At 38.7% G+C, this 21,459-nt stretch overlaps 1 protein-coding gene across 4 annotated transcripts in view; it reads left to right on the plus strand.

Moving 5' to 3' along the window:
• Positions 1-18,988, plus strand: part of LOC125458407 (UPF0461 protein C5orf24 homolog) — a 33,395-nt gene extending 14,407 nt beyond the window's left edge. For 3 of the 4 annotated variants that reach the window (XM_059650643.1, XM_048543661.2, XM_048543662.2), the window contains one exon: positions 8,741-11,017. In XM_059650643.1, the coding sequence (XP_059506626.1) occupies positions 8,746-9,309 (564 nt within the window). In that variant the 5' untranslated portion in view covers positions 8,741-8,745 and the 3' untranslated portion in view covers positions 9,310-11,017. Of the gene's footprint in view, positions 1-8,740; positions 11,018-11,694 lie in introns of those variants that run through there. The other variant, XM_059650644.1, reaches the window with a different exon arrangement.
• Positions 18,989-21,459: the final 2,471 nt, after the last annotated feature.

Consider the following 21,459-nt stretch of genomic DNA (forward strand, 5'->3'; position numbering starts at 1 on the left):
AGAGCAAGTAGATTGTGACATCGGTCAGTACTATTTTTCCCAGTTTGATGTGAGCAGTACCATCTTGAGGGTTAAAGTTGCTCAGCTGCACTCGTGTTCAGCAATAGAAAGGGCTTCCACATCTTTACCCCACCACTTACAGCACTCCTCAAAGGGGTCTCCAGCTATTATGAGATTAATTGCTAATTGACTTTTATTTTGCTCAATTTTAGAGATCTAGAGCATTTTCCAGAGATAATGGGAACATTTTCCATGTTGTTTTGATGTAGCTGAAATCTATAAGGAGAAGTTTGGCACATGTTGAATGACTTTGGGAGCAAGGTCAGCACATCAAATAGTTGTTTGCATTCCTTTAAAATTTTCACAAAACCTTATATATCTAGTTTCTACCAGTCTGGAGCACTACTGCAACATCTCTCTGTTCATCAGTCATTTGGGGATTATTGAATCTTCATTGCTGTAGAGAATTGAATATATTTCAGGGAGATTCAGGCAAGGCAGTCATGGGGATTAACGTAAATTACAGGCTCCTTGATAGTGTAGGGGACCAGTAAAAGCATTTGCATTTCTTTTTGGGTGCTGCATGTCAACTGTGCAATGTAACCAGAAGGGACTGCATCCCCTCAAATTCCAGCTCGTGTGTCACTGCCTTTGCCTTATGAAGGTCAATGCCTAGTTTCCTGGCAGTAATCTTGATGCCTTCATTGTGTTTCAGTCCACCATCCCATCTTCTTTTAAGCCATGGTGGCAAACTAGAAAGTGCTTATTCGGTAACACCACTCATCTGTTGCTCACGTGGCTCTGAATCTAGTGAACCTCATAAACACAAGTGAGAGCCAAGGCTATTTTAGCAGACCATTGATTGCTTAATCGTTGCTTCTTTTGCATGGACGCCTGTGGAGGAGCTCCGTTGTACTCAACAGAATCTGCGCCAAGATTTATTTGTTGTCACAACCATTTCTTTTAGCTCTGCAGTGATCAGCTGAGGTAATCAGCACTGTCTCTTACAGGCAGGCTGTCCATAATTGACTCCTCCAACTATTCGGGCTGATTTGTGCAGTAATGAGCTGAGATTATATGAGAGGAGACTGAGCTTGCATGGTTAGTGAACTGAGCTTCACAGCTTAGAATGAAAGTCTACAGCATAGAAGGAGATGACTTCTTCCCATGTGTTTGTGCCAGCTCAAAAGCAAGTCACCCTGCCTCATCCCATTTTCCAGCATTTGGTCCATTATCCTGCAGGTTACGTTATTTGAGGTTCACAACCAGACAGTTTTTCATTGAATTGAGGCATTTGCATTTATTACTCTTGCAGGCAGTGAGTTCCAGATCATTGTCAACCTCTGGGTGAAAAAGGTTTTGCTCAACTTATGTAATCTTTCTACTAATCACTTTAAATGTGTATCTCCTAGTCACTGACCACTCTACTAAGGTAAATAGGCCCTTCCCATCCACCATATAAAGGCTTCTCACAACTTTGCTCATTTCCTCAAATCTCCCCTATGTCATCTCTGTTTCAAAGGGAACAACTCTCTATCCTGTCCATTTCTTCCTATTAACTGCATTTTTTATTCTGGCAATATCCTCTGCTGCAGTTATATCCTTTCTGATTGAAGTGACCAGAACTGCACACATTAGGGTATGTAGTTGCCCAACTAATGATCTGGACAGTTCAGTCATAACTTTCCTGCTTTTTATTCTATCCCTCAGCTAATAAAGTAAGCAAGTCCATGTAACTTCTTAAGCACATTATTAACTTGTCCTGCAAACTTTAGGGACCTCTGGATATTCACTCCCAAGGTACCTCACTTTCTACCATCCTTACCTGGTCTGACCTACATATGGCACCAGACCTGCAGTTATGTAGTTGCCTTGACTCTTAAATGCACTTGCAACAAATGCTAACTTTGCCACTGAAGAATCCCATGAAAGAATAAAGAAACCTATTTGAGATAGTGAGAACTGCAGATGCTGGAGTCAGGGATAACAAAGCGTGGAGATGGAGGAACACAGCAGGCCAGGCAGCATCAGAGGAACAGTAAGGCTGATGTTTTGGATTGGGACCCTTTCTGAAGAAGGGTCCCAACCCGAAATGTCAGCTCCCCTGTTCCTGTGATGCTGCCAGGCCTCCTGTGGTCTTCCGGCTCCACGCTTTGAAATATGTTACTTTAGAGATAACATTTTTACGTGGGTCGTTTTTATGGGCATTTTTACTTAGTTATTCTCTTATTCTGCTTCACCTTGACTTTACTCGCCAATACCTTATAATGGCCTCCCTTTGCTTTCATAATTTCCCTTGATTTCACCCCTTTGTGTTCTATACTCTTGGCTTTCAGTAGCATTAGTTTTTGCTGGTGGACAAGATCTTTCCTGTTTTGCCCTATCTTAATCTGTAAGCTGTTTGACAGCCAGGGCTCTAGATTTCTCTTGTGGGAATGTGTTGACTCTGAACCCTTTGAATGCCCCTTTTGAATGCCTCCCACTGCTTGGATACTGATCTACTTTGTTTCCAGTCCATTTAATCTAAATCAACTTGTTCGCTTCGTAAAATTGGGTTCCTCCAGTTTGGAACTGTAACTATTGTTCTGTCTTTCCCTTTTCTATAGTTTTGTTAAAATTAATTAAATTATGATACATGCCACTGCTTCACATGCCCTGCCTCATTTTCCGACAGACTGCACCCTCTCAATTTGTCAGGCTTGCTACATAGGGAACAAAACATTGTCCTGAATGCATCTCAAGAATTCTGCTCCCATCAATTCCTTTCAGATTAAATCTATCCCAGTTAACATTGGGATAATTAAACTCCTTTACCCTGTGTTTTGTAATTCTCAGATTTGAGATATAGGTCTGCCAGTAATAACCACACAATTGGACAACAAATAAAAGAACACGTAATGAGACCTTATCATTTTAAAGTATGGTGATGGTCATTGGGATTTTAGTCTATATATAGTCTGGAAAAATCAGATGAGCAAAGGAATGTCTCTAAAACTGTTTTTTGTGCACGAGCACTTTCTGGATTCAGCTGGACAGTATGCAGTTCTAGACCTGGTATTGTGTTGGAAGGATTAATAATCTTTCAGTGAAAGTGTCTCTAGATACCAAGAATCACAATGTGATTGATTTATTGACTGAATTTTAAATTCAGTTGGGGAAGGGAAGGGGTTGTATAAGATTAGTAATTTAAACTAATTTAAAGAGTTTTTTTTTATTAATTCATGGGGTGAGGGTGAGCTGGCTAAGCCACCATCAACTATACTGCTGTGGATCTGGAGTCAAATATAGTCCAGACCAGTTAAGGATGGTAGTTTCCCTTCCTAAAGGATATTAGTGAACCAGATGGGTGTTTTTTTAATAGTTAATAATGAAATCATGGTCATCGTTGGACTCTTAATTCCAGTTTTGTTTTAATTGAATTCAAATTCCATGTGCCTGAATATGCGTCCCCAGAACGCGTCCCTGGATTAACAGTCCAGCGATAATACCACTAGGCCATCGCCTCCCCTAAATTATTAGGGCATGGAAACAAAACCAACGACAGCAAGCTAGCCAGTTAGGTTAAGGTGTACATCAGTGGAGATGCCGTGGCAGACGTTTTAAGAAGCTATTTCAGAATACACAGAACAGACACCTTCCAAGGAGAAAAAATATCAAAGATGAGGACCTGCCAACTGTGGTTAATTTAAAAAAAAATGTTGTCTGGAGAGAAATAATTTGTTTGCACAAGGATGGGTGGCAGCTCAGGATATTGGACGGAATATAAAAAGCAGCAAAGATTAGCCACAAGTGAGATGCTGGAAGACTGGAGATTAGCTCACACGGTGTCACTATTTAAGAAAGATGCAAGGAAAAGCCAGGGAACTATAGATCAGTAAGCTTGACATGGGTGTTGGGCACGTTATTGGAGGGAATCCTGAAGGACAGGATTTTCATGTATTTGGAAAGGCAAGGACTGATTAGGGGTAACCAGCAAGGCGTTGTGCATGGGAAATCATGTCTCACTAATTTGATTGAATTTCTTGAAGTAATGAAGAGGATTGGTGAGGGCAGAGCAGTGGACATAATCTATATGGACTTCAGTAAGGAGTTTGACAAGGTGCCTCATGGTAGACTGGTTAGCAAGGTTAGATCACAGAGAATACAGGGAGAACTAGCCATTTGGATATCGAACTGGCTCGAAGGTAGAAGAGAGAGGGTCGTGATGGAAGGTTGCTTCACAGTCTAGAGGCCTGTGACCAGTGGTGTGCCACAAGGATCGGTGCTGGGTCCACTGCTTTTTTTGCCATTTTATATAAATGATTTGGAGGTGAATGCAGGAGCTATTGTTAGTAAGTTTGCAGCTGACACCAAAACTGGAGATGTAGTGGACAGCAAAGAATGTTACCTCAGAGTACAACGGAATATTGATCAGATTGACCAATGGCTGAGGAGTGGCAGATGGACTTTAATTTAGATAAATATTAAGTGCTGCATTTTGGAAAGGCAAATCAGGGCAGGACGTATCCACTTAATGATAAGTTCCTGGGGAGTGTGGCTGAACAAAGAAACCTGAAGTGCGGGTTCATATTTCCTTGAACATGCAGTTGCAGGTAGATAGGATAGTGAAGTTGGCATTTGTTATGCTTGCATTTATTGGTCAGTGCATTGAGTCTTAGAGTTAGGAGGTCATGTTGCAACTTTACAGGACATTGGTTAGGCTGCTGTGGGAATACTGCATTAAATCCTGGTCTCCCTACTATAGGAAGGATGTTGTGAAACTTGGAAGGGTTCAGAAGAGACTTACAAGAATGTTGCCAGGATTGGAGGGATTGACCTATAGGGAGAGGCTGAATAGGCTGAGGCTATTTTCTCTGGAGCACCAGAGGCTGAGGGGTGACCTTCTAGAAGTTTGTAAAATCATGAGGGGCATGGATAGGCTAAATACACAAATCTTTGCTCCAAGGTTGGGGGGTGGGGGGGGGGGGGGGGTCCAAAACTAAACCGGTGAAAATCTTTGTGAAAATGAGATTCCTAGACTCTCCCACAAGGAGGAACAACCTCTCCCTGTCTACTCTGTCAAGTTGTCGAAGAGTTTTATATATTTCAATAGATCACCTCTCATTCTTCTAAAGTCAAGTGAATACAACTACTCAGTTTCTCCACATCAGAAAATCCCTCCAAATTTGATCAACCTTTGTGAACCTTCTCTGGCTTGCCTCCAAAGTCAGTGTATCTTTCCTTATATAAGGGATCCATAATTGTTTACAGTATACTAGGTATGGTTTGACCAGTACCTTATATTGTTTTAGCAATATTTATATATTTTTATATTTCAACCCTTATGAACTAAAGGCATACAGTCCATTTGCCTTCCTTCCTATCAACTGAACTGGAATCCTAGCTTTATAGGATTCATGCATAAGGAACTCCCAAATTTAGTTGTGCTGCTGATTTCTGCAATCTTTCTCCAGTTAGATATCGTTCAGCTCTTCCATTATTCCTTCCAAAGTACCTAACCCCATATTTTTCCATACATATTGCATCTGACAGACCTTTGTCCAGTCAGTTGACTGTTCCTCTGAAGACGTTGTCAATCTCACCACTTGCTTTCCCACCTATTTTTGAGTCATCTGCAAACTTGGCAACAGTGCATTTACTTCCCTCATCCGAATCATCAATATATGTTGTAAGTAATTGCCACAAGAATCAGTGGTAGGACACAATCTGCTAGTTACAGATTACCATCCTAAAATGAACCCTTATCGTAACTCTTTGTCTTCTATTAGTTAGCCAATCCTTTACCTAGGCTAAAACATTACTTCGAATACCAAGGGCTCTTAAACAGCCTGGTGTGCAGTACCTATCAAATACCTCTGGAAATCCAAGTATCTTGTATGTACTTTATCTGTTCCTTTATTTATTGTTTTATCTATTCTGCTTGTTTATTTCCTCAAAGAATCTTATTAATTTTGGCAAGCATGATTTTGCCTTTATGAAACCATGTGTTTGCTTGATATTGATCCATTTGTAAATACTGCACTCTTACATCCATGATAATGAACAATTCCCATTGATAAATGTTAAGGTAAATGGCCTATAATTACCTTGTGTTTTTTTTTTGTCTTCCTCCTTTTTTGAGTGACATAACAAGGTTAAGAGTGGGCAAAGATCTGACAAATGGTGTACAATATTGGGAAAATGTTAAATTGTTCATTTTGGCCGGCAGAATGAAGAAAAGATGTATTTTATCTAAATGAGGAGAGATTGCAGAGCTGTGAGATTTTTCTCTATCTATTCTTGTATGAGATGTGAACATTACTAGTAAGACCAGCATTTGTTACTGATCATTTAGCCCAAGGGCAATTAGGGACGGCTAGGCCATTTCAGACAGCACTTAGAAGTTTGCCACATTGCTGTGTGCTGTGGGTCTAGTATCACATGGAGGCTACACCATGCATGGATGGAAGATGCCGTTCCCTAAAGGACATCAGTGAATCAGATGTTTTTAATAACAATCAACAATAGTTACGTGGTTGCCATGGACTATCTTTTAATTCTGGATTTTCCTTTATGTTCACGTTTCACAACCTAATTACACAATTACTATTCTAATGGCATTAGCCTTCAATTCAAGTGATGTAAAGGGATCTGGGTGTCTAGCGTGCAGAAACGGCAAATAATTAAGCAAGTTAATAGAATTTTATTATTTATTGAAGGGGAGTTGAAAACAAAGTTAAGAAGATTTAAGTTTTACTTACATGGGGTATTGGTGAGATCACACCCGAAGTACTGTATAAGTTATTAGTCAACTTATTGAAGGAAGAATTTGGAAGCAGTTCAAAGAAGACTGCTAGATTAATACCTGGAATGGGCAAGTTATCTTGCAAAGAAAGTTGGGCAGGTTAGGTTTTTATCTGCTAGAGCTTAGAGTAAGAGGTAATGTGATTGAAACCTATAACAAGATCCCAGGGGGATTTTGACAGGTGGATGTGGAAAGGATATTTCCTCATTGAGCTAAATCCCACACTAGGGCTCATGATTAAAAAAATAAAGTCTTTGCCCACTAAATACAGAGATGAGGAGAATTTTGTTTTCCTTTTAGAGGACCATAAATGTTTAGAATCCTCTCTTCCTCAGAAGGATTGGGCAGCAGTGGCGTTGTGGTAATATCACTGGACTAGTAATCCAGAAAGTCATGCTAATGGTCAGGGGGACATGAGTTCAAATCCCTCCATAGTGAAATTTAAATTCAGTAGAAATCTGGAGTAAAAAGCTAGCCATGATTGGATTGATTGCAAAAATCCTTCTGCTTCTTTAAGTATGCTACCCCCTTGCATATGACTCTAGCAAAGTGGTCATATCTAAACAGGCCTCTGGAATGGCTTGCATAAAACAACTACAAAGTGGAAACCAAGGAATGAAACTACATAGTCCCATCATCACCAGTGGTTTCATCTATTGGCCATGATGGAAAGTGGCAACCACATTTTCACCCTTTGTGGTAATGACATCCAAATGTTCCTGTTCACCTCCAGATCGTTGCTGCTACAGCTGCTCCTGGCTCACCTACAAGAGAGAGGGAAATGTGTTTTGCCTTCTTTTTAGGTGATGTATTACAATGATTGAACGGATTTGTGCAGATTTGAGGCTTGTAGTAATGTGACCATAAGGAGGACCTGTAGAAGAGTCACACTTCACAGAATCACAGAATTGTTATGACGCTGAAGGACATTATTCGGACTGAGTGCGAATCTCCTGTCTTTTCCCCATATCCTTGAACACCGTTTCTATCCAAATGATATTCCAGTGTCATTGTGAGTGCCTTGATGGAGATTGTTTAAATTAGCACACTCCTATCACTTGCCTTTCAACAAACCATGAGGCTAGTAGTGTATGTGGGGGTTATTTGGTATTTGAATATGTACCTTATCTGGCCCTGCACCTGGATCCTTGGGGCTAAATTTCTGATGTTGACATCAACAGATGTCTGTGCCCACTGCCTTGGCAGAGTTTGTCTTTCCACCAGTGTATGGAGGACCTCTGTCCACCACCTCTATTAAGACATCAGTGATACTTCAGGACCCTGGAGTATTCACTGTGCCCTGTTGCTCCATAATTCACATTCTCTTTGTTCCCTCTTCGGCAGCCATTTCAAATTGCAGTTGCTCTTCGAGGTGCAGACTAGCACTAAGTGCTATACTCTCTCAAACATGGCCCCTTTACTGAGATTTACAGACATCCAGCGGTGCCTTTAGTGCTGGCTGCACACAGCTATCATGAAAATTAACAGACAGCCCAAAGATTGAATGCCAGTTCCATCAGAAATAATAGATTTGGGTTAATTACAGAGTGACATCCAAGACTGTTTCCATGCCCTGTTGACTTTTTCCAGCCATAATATCCATCCAAATTGTAATTATTGAAGGATTAAAAAGAATTGAGCTCCTGAAGCTTTAAAGTATTAATGAGATAATCCTAGAGGTATGTAAGATTGTAAATTATTTCGAAAAGATACATGTGAATACTGTGGGTGGGGCAGCTTGGCAAGGGCTTAGTTTGACTGTAAACAGGTTTTGAATTTAGATCTGATCTTCCTTGCACAGAGTTTGAATGAATTCCAATAATTTCTTCTTCTGAAAATAGCGTGTATTCAGAATTCCAGTCTTATTATAATTTTCATTCATGTATTAATTTGCTAGATATTTTTAGTTAAGTAATCATAAACTATTTTAAAATATGTCCCTAATTTAATTCTTAGAAATTATGCATCCTGTTGGCTGCAGTAACACTGGCTGCTGTGAGCCAGAGAAGGAGGTGACATTTGGTGCTGATGATGTGAGCAGCGATGACCAGTTTGATTTATGCTCTCCCCAACCGGACAAACTTTATGGAAACAGCTATAAGTCGATCAGCTGCGTAAAACAAGAATCGTTGGAGGAGCCGAATTCACAAATGGGTGTTGGTAGGAATGCAGAAGCTCAGAATGACTTGAAAAGAAGGAAAAACATTTTTCGGGCGGGGAAACGAGGAAGACCATCAGGTACGACGAAAGCTGCTGGGTACAGAACCAGTACAGGCCGACCTTTGGGAACAACAAAAGCAGCTGGTTTCAAGACCAGCCCAGGCAGACCTTTAGGAACTACCAAAGCTGCGGGATACCGGGTCAGCCCAGGAAGGCCCCCAGGTACCATGAAAACACTCTCCCGTATTTCAGGTCTTGATTTCCCGCCATGTAGCAGTGCTGCCTTTAGTTATTCAATGGTGCACAGCAAAACATTAAGTGGACCTGCTGAAACCACAAGTAGAAGCATGGAACTGAATCAGTAGAGATCAGTCAAACATCTGCCTTGTTTTTCTATAATCTGCTTCTTGATAAAGTAGGGTAACTTTTTATATGACATGTTGATCTGCAAACCCATATAATCAATTTCCCAGCACACTGTTAAATAGCGTGGAGGATGTGTAATGCCAGCCCTGAAATAAACTCATCTGTGGACCATTGTGTATAACATTGTAACTAATGGGCATAATGTATTTTTTCTTTTTATAGTGGAATTGTATGGTATTACTTGCAGAGATAAAGCTACAGTTTTTTTGGAAGAACTATTATTCATTAGTGTCCAGTTTTGCACATGATTTCCTCTTTCTTCAGTACATGCTATCTTAGATTACCGAGGGCGGGCGGGGTATTTGTCCCACAGTTTGATGCAGTTGAAATTCTATATGGGTTTTGTTGATCTTCATTTTTGATCTGTTGTACATAGAACTACCATGGCAACCCCACTAACTTTATTATTGGTTATTGAGTATTAATTATTTAGCATCGTTGACAAAAATGATTACAGGAAATAGAGAAATTTTTACTTTGTGTGTCGACTTAATATGTTGTCTCATGCTGCATTGGAGCTGCTAGGATATTTTTGAGTGTGTGTAAACATTTGTTTTTACGTTTATTTGAATGAATTCTTTTAGCTACCTTTTTATTATTGCCATAGGCAATATTGAGAAAGGGATAAGTATTAGTTATGCGAGATGACTTGTCAGGCTGAAGCTTATTCTGTGAGAAGTGGTCAACTGCTAAACAAGCTTAACCAGGACACCTTGTAGGTGTGTTACTGAAACTGTGGGAGGTGTGCACAATGGTACTTAATGAAAAATAATTCAGGTTTTAATTACTGTTCTTGCAGAGTGATTATCAGTATGATAGAGTTTGTGTGATGGTTGATTTTTTTTTAATGCAAACTAACCTCTACAGAAATCTTGTATACTTTATTGAAAATAAATTTTCCCATGGTTACAAACCATCGTGAAATCCCTCACATTGCTGTTTAATCAAGTGTTTTGGGAATACTGATATATCCCATGTTTTTAGTGCTTTTTTTAGTGGTTATTCTGAAGGACTGTAATGTAGCTATGGGTCATACAGATGTTTAGGTTGGATGGCATATCAGAATCTCACTTCTTGTTAACAAACTTGTAGAATGTTTAGCGTTTGTCAAAGGTACGTTGAGAATGGGCAATTAATAGATGAGATAGCCACACTAAAGGAAGAATGGTTAAGCTTTATTGCAGGGAATTGTATTACAGTTGAAAGAGGAAAAATACTTGTTCAAAAGGAACAACTGTGCATTTCTCAGAATATTGCTGCAGATAATAATCTTAGAAAATAAACTTGCTTTTCAGCAGGCTTAGTAGTAACGAAGTGACCTGTATTCAAATTCAGTTACGTAAAAGACCTTGTGCCCAACTGAAGCAGAAGAAAGACCAGACGTAGAGACTACAGCACAGCAAAAACTATATGTAAAGCTAGGAGTTATGTAACTACTGAATAACTCATCAACAGATATTCAGTTTATAAATATTCTTTAATTTTAATTGAAGGTTTTGAAAAGCCTTGTGAAAGCAAAAACTTGGAATGCATTTGCTTTATTCACTGGCCAAGACACTTCTACTAAGATTCATCTTTAAAGATCATTGTTCATGATTGTACACCGGAAGGTAGCTTCTGTTAACATTCTAGTATAGAGGACATATTTTGGAGGCGGGGGGGTGGGGGGGTGATGGTATTCACTAATCCACTGTGCTGCCTTTACCTTTTGTGATCAACAGTGATATTACAACATTTGTGTTAGTCCATTTCATTTGGTTGCTTACAAATGACAAATTGCTAGTGGAGAACATTTATTCGACAATCCCATGAAACAGTGAAACTGCTGTTTTCAAAATTGTGCGAATTGTTTAATCACTCATTAGATTTGAACAGAACTTTATGCAGTTGTTTTGTTCACCAGCGGACTGAACTATCTTTTCAAAAGGTTGCCTTCTTGTGGGAAATAGACCATTTTCCATCTTCCTTTATGACTGAAGCAAATTTCGAATTTGACAATCTGTTCATTAATAGAAAGTTTGTATTTTACATCTTTGGACCTATTTGAAAACTCGGTTAATGCTGCATCAAATAGACCAAATCCGTAAACTTAATCAAGTGCAAACAAAGCCTACACCAGAGATAAACCACAGCTATTAATATCCTCCTCCTAACATTTTCAGTAGCACAGGTGGCACTGCAATCATGGTCATTGTATTTTGTATAATTAAAAGTCTCAGTTGCATGGCATTCTCTGTAATAAATGCACTTAAAAAATAATTGCAATGTGATGTGAAACTTCTGTTTGTAAAACTATACAATATCTTTCTATCTCTCTCTATTAGTGTTTAACAGGCAAAGGCAAGACCGAAGGAAAACTCAACAACCAAAGAGTTAAGCACTGTACTTTAACGCTTCTACATAATCACAATTGGACATGCAAAAGGTTTGATTGACAACTAGGGTTGATTGACAACTACGTGAATCGCTCTTAGAAAAGCAGGTTTTCACATTTATTCAACATGTACTACTGTAATGGTAACACTGATGTTTTATCTAAAGTATTCCATGTGTACATCTTTGAAATTTAATTACATTATCGTGGCATCCCTTGTAGCTGCCTATTTTCACTAATCCATCACATGAGACATCTTCTCCAGTCAAGAACATGCCTTGGACTGGTTTTATATATCTAACAACTCTTGTTTCCAAATTGGAAATCTGAGTTTTCTCTTTCATAATAAAACCAATTTTTCCAAAAATCCTTGCAGACACTTTCTTAATTAGACTTATAAAAGATCTGTACCTGAAGGTGATTTAAGTTACAACTTAAATTCTGAACATTTATAAGGAAGCTTAGAGCTGTGCACCTGAGTAAGAGAAGACCTTTCTCAACGTTTTGCGTAGGCAGATAGGTAATATGTCAGTAACATGGATACTGTGTATTTCTGGACATCAATAGGCGTCTGCCACCAGATGCTGCGACAGTGCCGAAGACCATTAGCTTTGAAGGAGCCTTGGTTGTATTTCTAACATTTTGGATACAAACTGCATGCTTCAACTTTACTGTTACATGTACTGTATATACAACTGCCGCATCAGAACACTTGTATGTAAGAGACATAGTTTAACCAGTATGGTTATGTGATAAAACTGTTTGTATTTGGAGAATGACTTTTTTTTTGATGGTTGGAAAGCATGTTTTTGTTTAAAAGCTGTCTCATTGGGGCATCCCCTGATAGTTTCATGGGTAAATAGTTTAAATGCCTTTGAGGAGGCAAGTCCCAAATGTCATGCTCATTATGACACTAGTTCATTTCTACAGAGATGGCACTGTGGATGTGACGTGGAGCTGTGGTTGTACCTAGCTGTGACCTTTTGTATTGTTGCATAACAAGCTGTCAATCTGTCTAGGCAACCTTCAGATAATTGACTAATTAAAATAAGTGGTGGAATGACATTTTAGGATCACAAAACTTTGCAGCAAAGAAAGAAGTCATTCAACTTATCATGCTGATCTTTTTTTTACTAGCTGCCCTTCACATTGCACTCTGCATATTTTCTCTGGGTGAGCAAATAGTTGCCAATATACTCCAATGAAGAGCAAAAAGGGAACAGTACTAGGAAACTAAGTTACATTCTAAAATTGTTAAATCAACTTAATGGTCTAAATTGGCATTAAAAAGTTCTGGAATTCCTCTCTCTCCAACAAATCTGATATGGAATTGGAAGGCATAAATATATTTTTGGAATGGGTCAGTGGGATTTTGAAAAGTATGTTTTGAAAGAATATTAAAAAAATCCTTAACTGTTCTTCAGCATATGCTGCAAAGTCACTCGGAGATCCTGTTTAATCATTGCAAGCTTACTTCCTTGTCTTCCTCCTCCTTTTGAGGTCTATGCTGGAAAGTGAACTTGAATAACAAAGCAGTTTTGATGTGAAGAAAGGAGATAAGTATTTATGTTTATGGCTGAAATTGTTTTCTGACCTTGAACTACTTTGGGTTAAAATTTTAGAATCTGCTATTTTCGATACTATACCCTATCGTACGGTTAGAATTCCCTAAAAGGAAGTATCAGTGTGCATTCAGGCATGACATGGAGGAGGACTGATGCCTCCCATGTGAAGAAACTCCTTTATCAGCTGGATATCCCCACATTTAAAGAAGGTTTGTCACACTTGGAGGGAGTAGTGTTGGGTAATACATTTTTGGTTTGAATTTAAAAATCCTTAGTCAATGGACTATGGATGCAATATTTCCCTATTCTTGCTTAGTAACTGATGGAAAGGAAAGGGCATAAAACAAGTGTAATTTTAAAATTATTCTCTGGTCTGGAAGGAACATTTTATATTGTTGAAAATCATTGCTAAAAAAAGTCATGCTTATTTATTTTGTTGTACAATATTCTCTTACAACATTATAATTAGAATTGGGATATGTCACGGACATGTTTTAAAGCAATATGCTGAAGAGAAACATAGAATATAGAGACACGAGTAAGCCATTCAGCTCTTTTGAGCCTGCACTGCCCTTCAGTATGATCATGGCTGATCATCCAACTCAGTATCCTGTTCCTGCTTTCTCCTCACATTGATATTTATCCCAAACAACTACATTTATCTCCTTTTTGAAAAAATAATGATGTTTTGGTCTCGACCACATTGTGTAGTGGGGAATTCCATAGGGTCACCACGTTTACTGGATGAAGAAATCTTTCCCCATCTAAGTGCTAAAAGGCCTACCCGTGTAGATTGTTCTAGTTCTGGTCTCCAAAGTCACCAAGAACTCCCATCCTGCAGCTGCCATGTCTAAACCTATTAGAATTTTATAGTTCCCATTGTTTTCCTTGATAATTTCTTTCCACTAATAGGGAAAGTAGATCAACTACTGTAAGCTAATGTAACTTCAGAGTTACAGCTGCAGTTTGCTGTGTGTAGCATTTGAGGATTCTGAAAATGCAGCATTAGCTTCTTTCACTTTCTAAGAGGGAAGCACTGCTTTAAACTTTGCTGGGTTCAAGGGTCAGTTACCCCTGCAGCTCAACTCCTGTGTACACTGGCTATTTTTGTGAACAGTTTTTGGTTTAATTTTTAATCAAGCCAATAATGTAAATTATGTAGAAATGTGTCAAATGTTATGTCTATTTGGCAAAAGGTTATATTTAATACTTGTATCCACACATCATCATCTTTCCACCAAAAAAGGGCATAAACCCATTGCCTTCATCTAAACAATATTGTTTGAGAGTTTTGGTTTCTGGAATTTGAGAAGCTAGCAAATCCATGTCTTAAAAAAATTATTATCCAAATCTCTATTGAAACTGTAATTATGGCAGTCACATTTTTGGTTACTCCCAAATGTGATCGTCTTAGAATGTATTTCACCAGGAAATAAATCACTTTGTGCTTTTATTTAAAAGTCAAAAAATCTATTTTAAATATTTATTGATCTAAAAATTGTTCTAATTAAACTTGACCTCCAAGTTACTGGTCTTTAAGTAATCAGGTACTTGTCCCCCACTTCAGTGTTTAAATATTTCTTGAATGTAATTTAAATATTTATATTAGCAAGAAATGCATTAGTTTACAGTATTCTCATTTTAACTTATGTTTTTAAATGTTTCAGATTAAACCCTTGTAATAAGCTAGACATCCACGTTGTACTTTTTTTTTCTGGGAAATCCTCTGATTTCTCCACTTCTGCATTCCTTCGCTAAATTAAAAGAAAAATTATTATACCTTGGCATATGTCTTTTCAGTTCTTACATAACTTTCAAATGCGCGTGTTGGTTAGTAAACGTATGTATTTTTTAATAAAACAGCTGATTGTTGCCTGATGTGGTCACAGATAGTTGGAATTCAGTTTTACATGTATGTGTGTTTATCAGTCAGAATCCTGATGTTAACAGTACTTCTATGTGCAAGTACCAAGCTGAGGCCTTTAGCTATCCTTTTTGTTTGGAAAAGACACTTCTTGAGAGAGAGCTATTAGTGTTTACTGTGAACTAATAGCTGGCAAAAAAAAGCTTTATTAACAGACTTCTCTGAGCTGATGTCCATCATCTATTCTCAGCCTGATCATACCAAAATACCATAGAAATTTCTGTCTGTCTTTTTTATTCCACTTGTAGCTTAAACTGTGATCATTTTCTTAGTTTTCAAGACAGTCCACTTTTTTAACCTGCTTGTACTACATTTGAGTTAATCTAATTAATCTATATATTTATTTGTTCTTTCTACCCTGTCACCATTTACATTTTGCATTTTGACTGAGATAGTTGGGATGTAGTCTATGGTCAGCCCTCATTTTTCTCTAGAACTCTTAAAATGTCACCTGGACATTTGAAACAGCATCTTATTTATTTGACTTTGACTTTGTGTCTCTATTAAATACTGCTCAGAATAATAATGGACTAGATTTAGAATTTCTGTTCTGTCACAATGCATGGTAAAATATGTGGGAGAGTGGGTCAATGCATTGTATCTGGCTCTATATTTAGAGATGTGCTATTGCTTATTGTTTTATTGGACTTCGAATACTTTTTTTCATTTTTTTGATTCAGTTTTTATAATTCTGTATTCAAATGTGTAGTCTCCCTGTCTGTTTTGATGGTGCTTGCGAGCGCCAGTGATGCAAAGGGGAAGGCAATCTTTTTCAGTCACAATCTGTTTCTACTAGCAAACCCTAACATTGAGCAACAACTGTTATGCTCTGTAATATTTGTATTTTGTTTCTTTGAAAGAACAATAAACATGTTGTTTCTACCTTGAATTGGACCTACATAAGTCTTGCTTCAGTACAGTTTGGGGCTTCTGAAACTTACGTTTTAACTTCCTAAACTTTTCTCTAAAAATATAAAAATTGCAAAGATCGGAGTTCTTTTAATTGGAGATGTAATTGATCTTTAGCAGTTGAATGAAAAATTAGACTTTAGCAAATCACAGGCAAACAGCATAGAAACTTGGATTGCGCATAAAATGTACATTCTGCATTACTGCAAAAAATCAATTTAATTTCCAGCCTGAGAACATTTTTGCACCAAACACTTGGTGCATACGGTTAATAAATTTTTAAATTGCTAGTGTTTGTTTTTTTTTTTAAAGCCCATTACCTTGCAGATGGGAAGGGGGTGCAACACAAGAAGCAGATTTGTCCTACAAACTAAATGTGCAATATTGATTTAGCATTTCAGATAGTGACTATTATAAGAACAATAACTGGGACAGCCTGCCCTGACAAAAAAACCTAACTTCAGGTTGCCTGTCCTGGATGACATCTGGGTGCACTTGAGTTTCATCCTAGGTAGTGAGACTTTGTGTCAGATGTGCTTTCTGGCAGGTGGGACATGACAACGCGTATAAAAATTTACGGCTTAAAAGTAAATAAGACAGTTTGTCATGGATCATGAAGAACTCATGAAGCCTTTTTCCCTTTGTCGTAATTCATGCAAGAATGATTGATTCTCAACAGGGTCAGTCAGACTGAGATGGAAGTGTGCTTGCCTACTGGGTTTTCTTGGGTCAGCCTATTAATGTAGTTACAGGTGCAGGTTCAGATATGTACAATATACATTTAAGCTGAGAGTGAAAACCACAGACATTGAGACAAATAATAGTACTCTTTAAAATACGTTTGAAATGATTCTCAGTTTTTGTCAAGAATGAAGAGGCAAAGGACGAAAGAGATGAATAAAACTTAAAGGATGCCCAAAGGGCTGGCTTATCTGAGAAGGTAAGTACATCATACTCATCATACTGATGAATATTGAAGTGCCAGGTGATTTTGTGTGAAGTACTTTGGGTGGAACATTGGTGAATTATGGAGCATAAGTTTGCTGATGGGGAAAAATTCACCTGATCTCCCTTCTAATTCTTTGTCAGTTGGCTTAAATCAGATTTCTCTGGTTATTGATCCATCTGCCAGTAAAAAGTGCCCTCCTTATTCACTGTATCAAAACCATTCTTCACTTTAAACACTTCAGTTAAATCTGCATAACTGTCAGCTCATTATGTCACTAATTATGCTATTTCTACGCTATGTAGTAGTTTAAAACGTCCTTCAAGCATGGTTTGGCTGTCTGTGAAGCAGCCGCTGACAAGATAGTTCCCACAGTCATTGCCAACTAAGTGTGCTCAAGCAATGAATGACATTTTGGTTTCATTCAATTAGAAATCCTGCATATCTTATTTTTGCAGTACCATTGGAAGTGTATCAAACTAAGGTTCAGGTACCAAAAAGACACCTGTGTATCAGCTTGATGCCATTGTATGCCTGTCAATGTTAGGCATGTCTCTGCCCACCTGCTGATTCAAATTTATATGTACATTAGCTAGTGGTGGTAATTGTGGAAACAAAATTTTTGAAAATTGCCATACTTGACATGAGCCCCACCAACTGGTGAAATAAAATGCTAAGAAATGACTAGCACATTTGGTTTTTCCATGACAATTCCCATGACCTCCAGGAAACTTAGAGCTGCTTAGCTACCACGAACACTCATTTTAGATGATTATTCTTTATGTTTGATGTGTTGAACATCAAAAATTCCTCATTGGCCTAATATTCTTGTGTTTTTTTTGTTATTTTCAGTCTTCATTGTCTACATTGTTTGTTCTCCATACAGTTTTTCCTCTGAGACCTAGTGGACGCATTAGAAATACTCCAGAGATAATAGGAGCTGCAGATGCTGGAGAATCTGAGATAACAAGGTGTAGAGCTGGATGAATACAGCAGGCCAAGCAGCATCAGAGGAGCAGGAAGGCTGACGTTTCGGGTCTAGACCCGAAATGTCAGCCTTCCTGATGCTCTGATGGTGCTTGGCCTGCTGTGTTCATCCAGCTCTACATCTTAGAAATATTCCAGCCTTAGTATAGTAAATAATTAGCTGTTTCATTTCCAGATGTAAATGTAAATAATCATAGTCCTCTTTCCATTGGTCTGTTTTTACTATTGGATTCAATATTTTAAAAAGTGAAGCTTCTTAACACAAACTATAAATACATTGAAATTTATACATCAAGAAACTGACGAAAGACATCAGGGATTGTAATACAGCCATTAGAATATATTCTTGCCTATTGAGTTGGTGGCATTTAATTTACTTCACGTAGTTTATCACTTCAGTGCCAGTCTGCTGATTGGCTTGAACAATGCCCTATAATGGGGAGGATGCAGTTTGCATAATCACTTACACCTTTTCAAAGTTTCAGTGTATCTCAAGGGCTGTTCAACCATGTTACATAATAATCATAATATAACTTTACACTTTGATTTTCTGATTCTTTTATTTAGGCTGCAGAGTCTATTGTGACATTGCCTTTCAGAGATACCAGGACAATGATCAGTTTGTATTTTATAGTAATGGTTCACCTGTATTAAAGACTGAAAAGGATTAGAAATAGAGGCCTTTTAAATATAACACTGAAGGAATATGTATGATGTATATATAATATATGGTGAATTGTATAAAGCAAAACATTGTGATCATATGAAGAGCAGTATAATGTCTGTCTGTTTGTTTGTCATCTAGTGGGGGAAAAAAAACTGACATTTAGCATTCACCAAGCATTAATATAATTATTTCTGAAACAGATGCAATTGTGTCCTTGTTGATGTTTTCTGCTTGAAAGTATCTTGTATCCACTGCTTTGTAAATATTTATAATAAACAAAACTTTAAAAATTTAAATGAGAGACTTTTATTCAAACATAATTTCCCACCTGTTGGTTGCGACACTATCCTAATAAATGATTTACATGATGATGTGCAAGTTTATGCAGCAATGACAGGAGAATGGCACTCTGAGCATTTCACATTCAGAGAACCAATGTGGACACAATGGGCCAAATGGCCTCCTTCTGCACTATTACTATATAAGCATACATTGATTTAGTTCAGGGTAGATAGGTTAAAAGTGATAATCTTGTGCTATAATGGATAGTATCCCTGCCTCTGAACAGAAATTTTGGGTTCCTGTCCAACTGTTAAGACTTGATGGTGCAAGATGTTGAATTCACAACATGGCTAAAGAGGTCAATTATAATCTCAAGTCTTTCCAAAAGCAGATAATGATTCCTCATCTTTGTTGTAGATTTGCGACCCCTTGGCCTAAAACTATGAATCTCATTCTAGATTGTATCACAAGGGGAAATGTCAGTTTCATGTCAACCTTTTTTTTTGCATCTTTCATACCTCAATTACATCTCTCATTCTTCTAAACTCTCAAGTGTAGGCCTAAACTACTCATAGGACAAGCTTTTAACCTCTTGAGTTAATTAAGTGAACCTACCCTGAACTGCCTCCAAAGCAATTGCATTCTTCCTCAAGAAAGAGGATCAAAACTGTACATAGTGTTCCAGATGCAGTCTCACTAATGCCTTGTATAGTTGCAGCAAAGCTTCCCTACTTATATATGCTAGTCCTTTAGCAATATATGCCAAAATTTAATTTTCTTTCCTTGTTACTGCTGTACCTGTATGCTTTGAGATTTCTGCAATTCATGCATGAGGTCACTGAAGACAGCAGGCTAAGCAGCATCAGAGGAGCAGGAAAGCTGACGCTTCAGGCCTAGACTCTTCTTCATTGTTATCTCAGATTCTCCAGCATCTGCACTTCCTACTATCTCTAAATAAAGGGTGACAGGATACCAGCTTCGGTGCAGTTATTTCAGTAGTGACAGGAAAAAACAGTTGTGCCTGAAGAATACTCAATCACAACAGTCATCTTGGAGTTGGGGTAAGCATTCCTTGCATCATGCATTTATCAGGGAAGCTTGACTTGTTTGATCCTGCTGCACATTGACCTTCACATCCCCAGCCCCCAGGGACTGCGAATACCAGATTTAACCTGCTGTAAGGTTTTTGCCCCGCTCTGGTTCCTCTGGGTAGGACTCTGGCACTGGTGCTGTGTGCTAGACTGTTGCCCATCTCCTGCATTCGGGACATCTTGGGAGAGCTTCCTGCGCTTCTGGTGGTGGTGTCGGGGCTGCATACATCTCTGACTCCTGGGGCATTCCTCAACACTGGATGGAGAGGGAGTGCTGTGGTTTCTGAGGGGTCAGGTATGTTTTGCTCCTGCCCAGTTTGTGAGGTAACAGTTTTCGGGAGATGCACAGGTTTGTTCAGGATTGCCTCACCTACCTGAACTTTGACCTCACGTCAACTCCACCTCGTACCCATACAGGCCCATTCCCATAGTTCTAACACAAAACTTCACCCCCTGCATTAAATTGTCTCTCCTGCTTAGAAGAGGATTGTGTCTGGCATTAGTGTACCTGCTGCTGTTTCACCCTCCCACCCCAGCTCTGGGAATACCAGTTTTAACCTGGTGCTGAGTGTTCTCCCCATCAGCAACTCTGCTGGAGCTATCCCTATTGTTGCCTAAGAGGTGGTCCTATAAGTCAAACAGGGCCTGTGAGAGTTTGGTATCGAGTGGCGCTGTAGGCTGCTGCTTTAAGCCTGCCTTCAGCATTTGAAGTGCTTATTCCACCAGGGGGGCCTGTTGGAAACTGTGGGTTCTGTCCCTCCGTCTAGTATCAGGGGTGTCTCGGTATCTGAGATGGATGCAGCCTCGCTGCTGTTGCCACCTCTGAAGGGGAGGGGTCTTTCCCAGGATGCTCTGGACATGGGGATGGGTTGCAGCCTGATGCATACCACCCTTGACTGAGTCAGGAGCTGGGCCTGGGGCAAAAAGGTGACAGGAAAAGCAGAGAGATCAGGCCCACATTCCTGGACTTAAGAGGGGAGGGTTGTGGTGATTGTAGAGAGCCTTGATTGGCTTTGGTTAACAACCCAATCAGGAAGCCCTGGCTGATCAAAATAAACAGGGGATTTACAATATTATCAGTCCAGGCAACTGACTGGTCACAGCTAGTATACTGTGCACAAGTAAGTTAAAGGTGACTTGGTGATGGGATAGCAAACTCTTTGGTGAAATAATGGCATGGTGTATTTATGTAATGTTTGTTTGAAATTCAGTTTCATCTTTATCTGATTAAAACATTTAAGTCTTACAACATTTCAAAGGCATCTGGATGGGTACATGAATAAGAACGGTTTAGAGGGATATGGGCCAAAACCTGGCAAATGGGAGTAGTTCAGATTGGGATGT

Source organism: Stegostoma tigrinum, chromosome 13 (genome assembly GCF_030684315.1).
Source record: "Stegostoma tigrinum isolate sSteTig4 chromosome 13, sSteTig4.hap1, whole genome shotgun sequence".
NCBI classification, from domain to species: domain Eukaryota; kingdom Metazoa; phylum Chordata; class Chondrichthyes; order Orectolobiformes; family Stegostomatidae; genus Stegostoma; species Stegostoma tigrinum.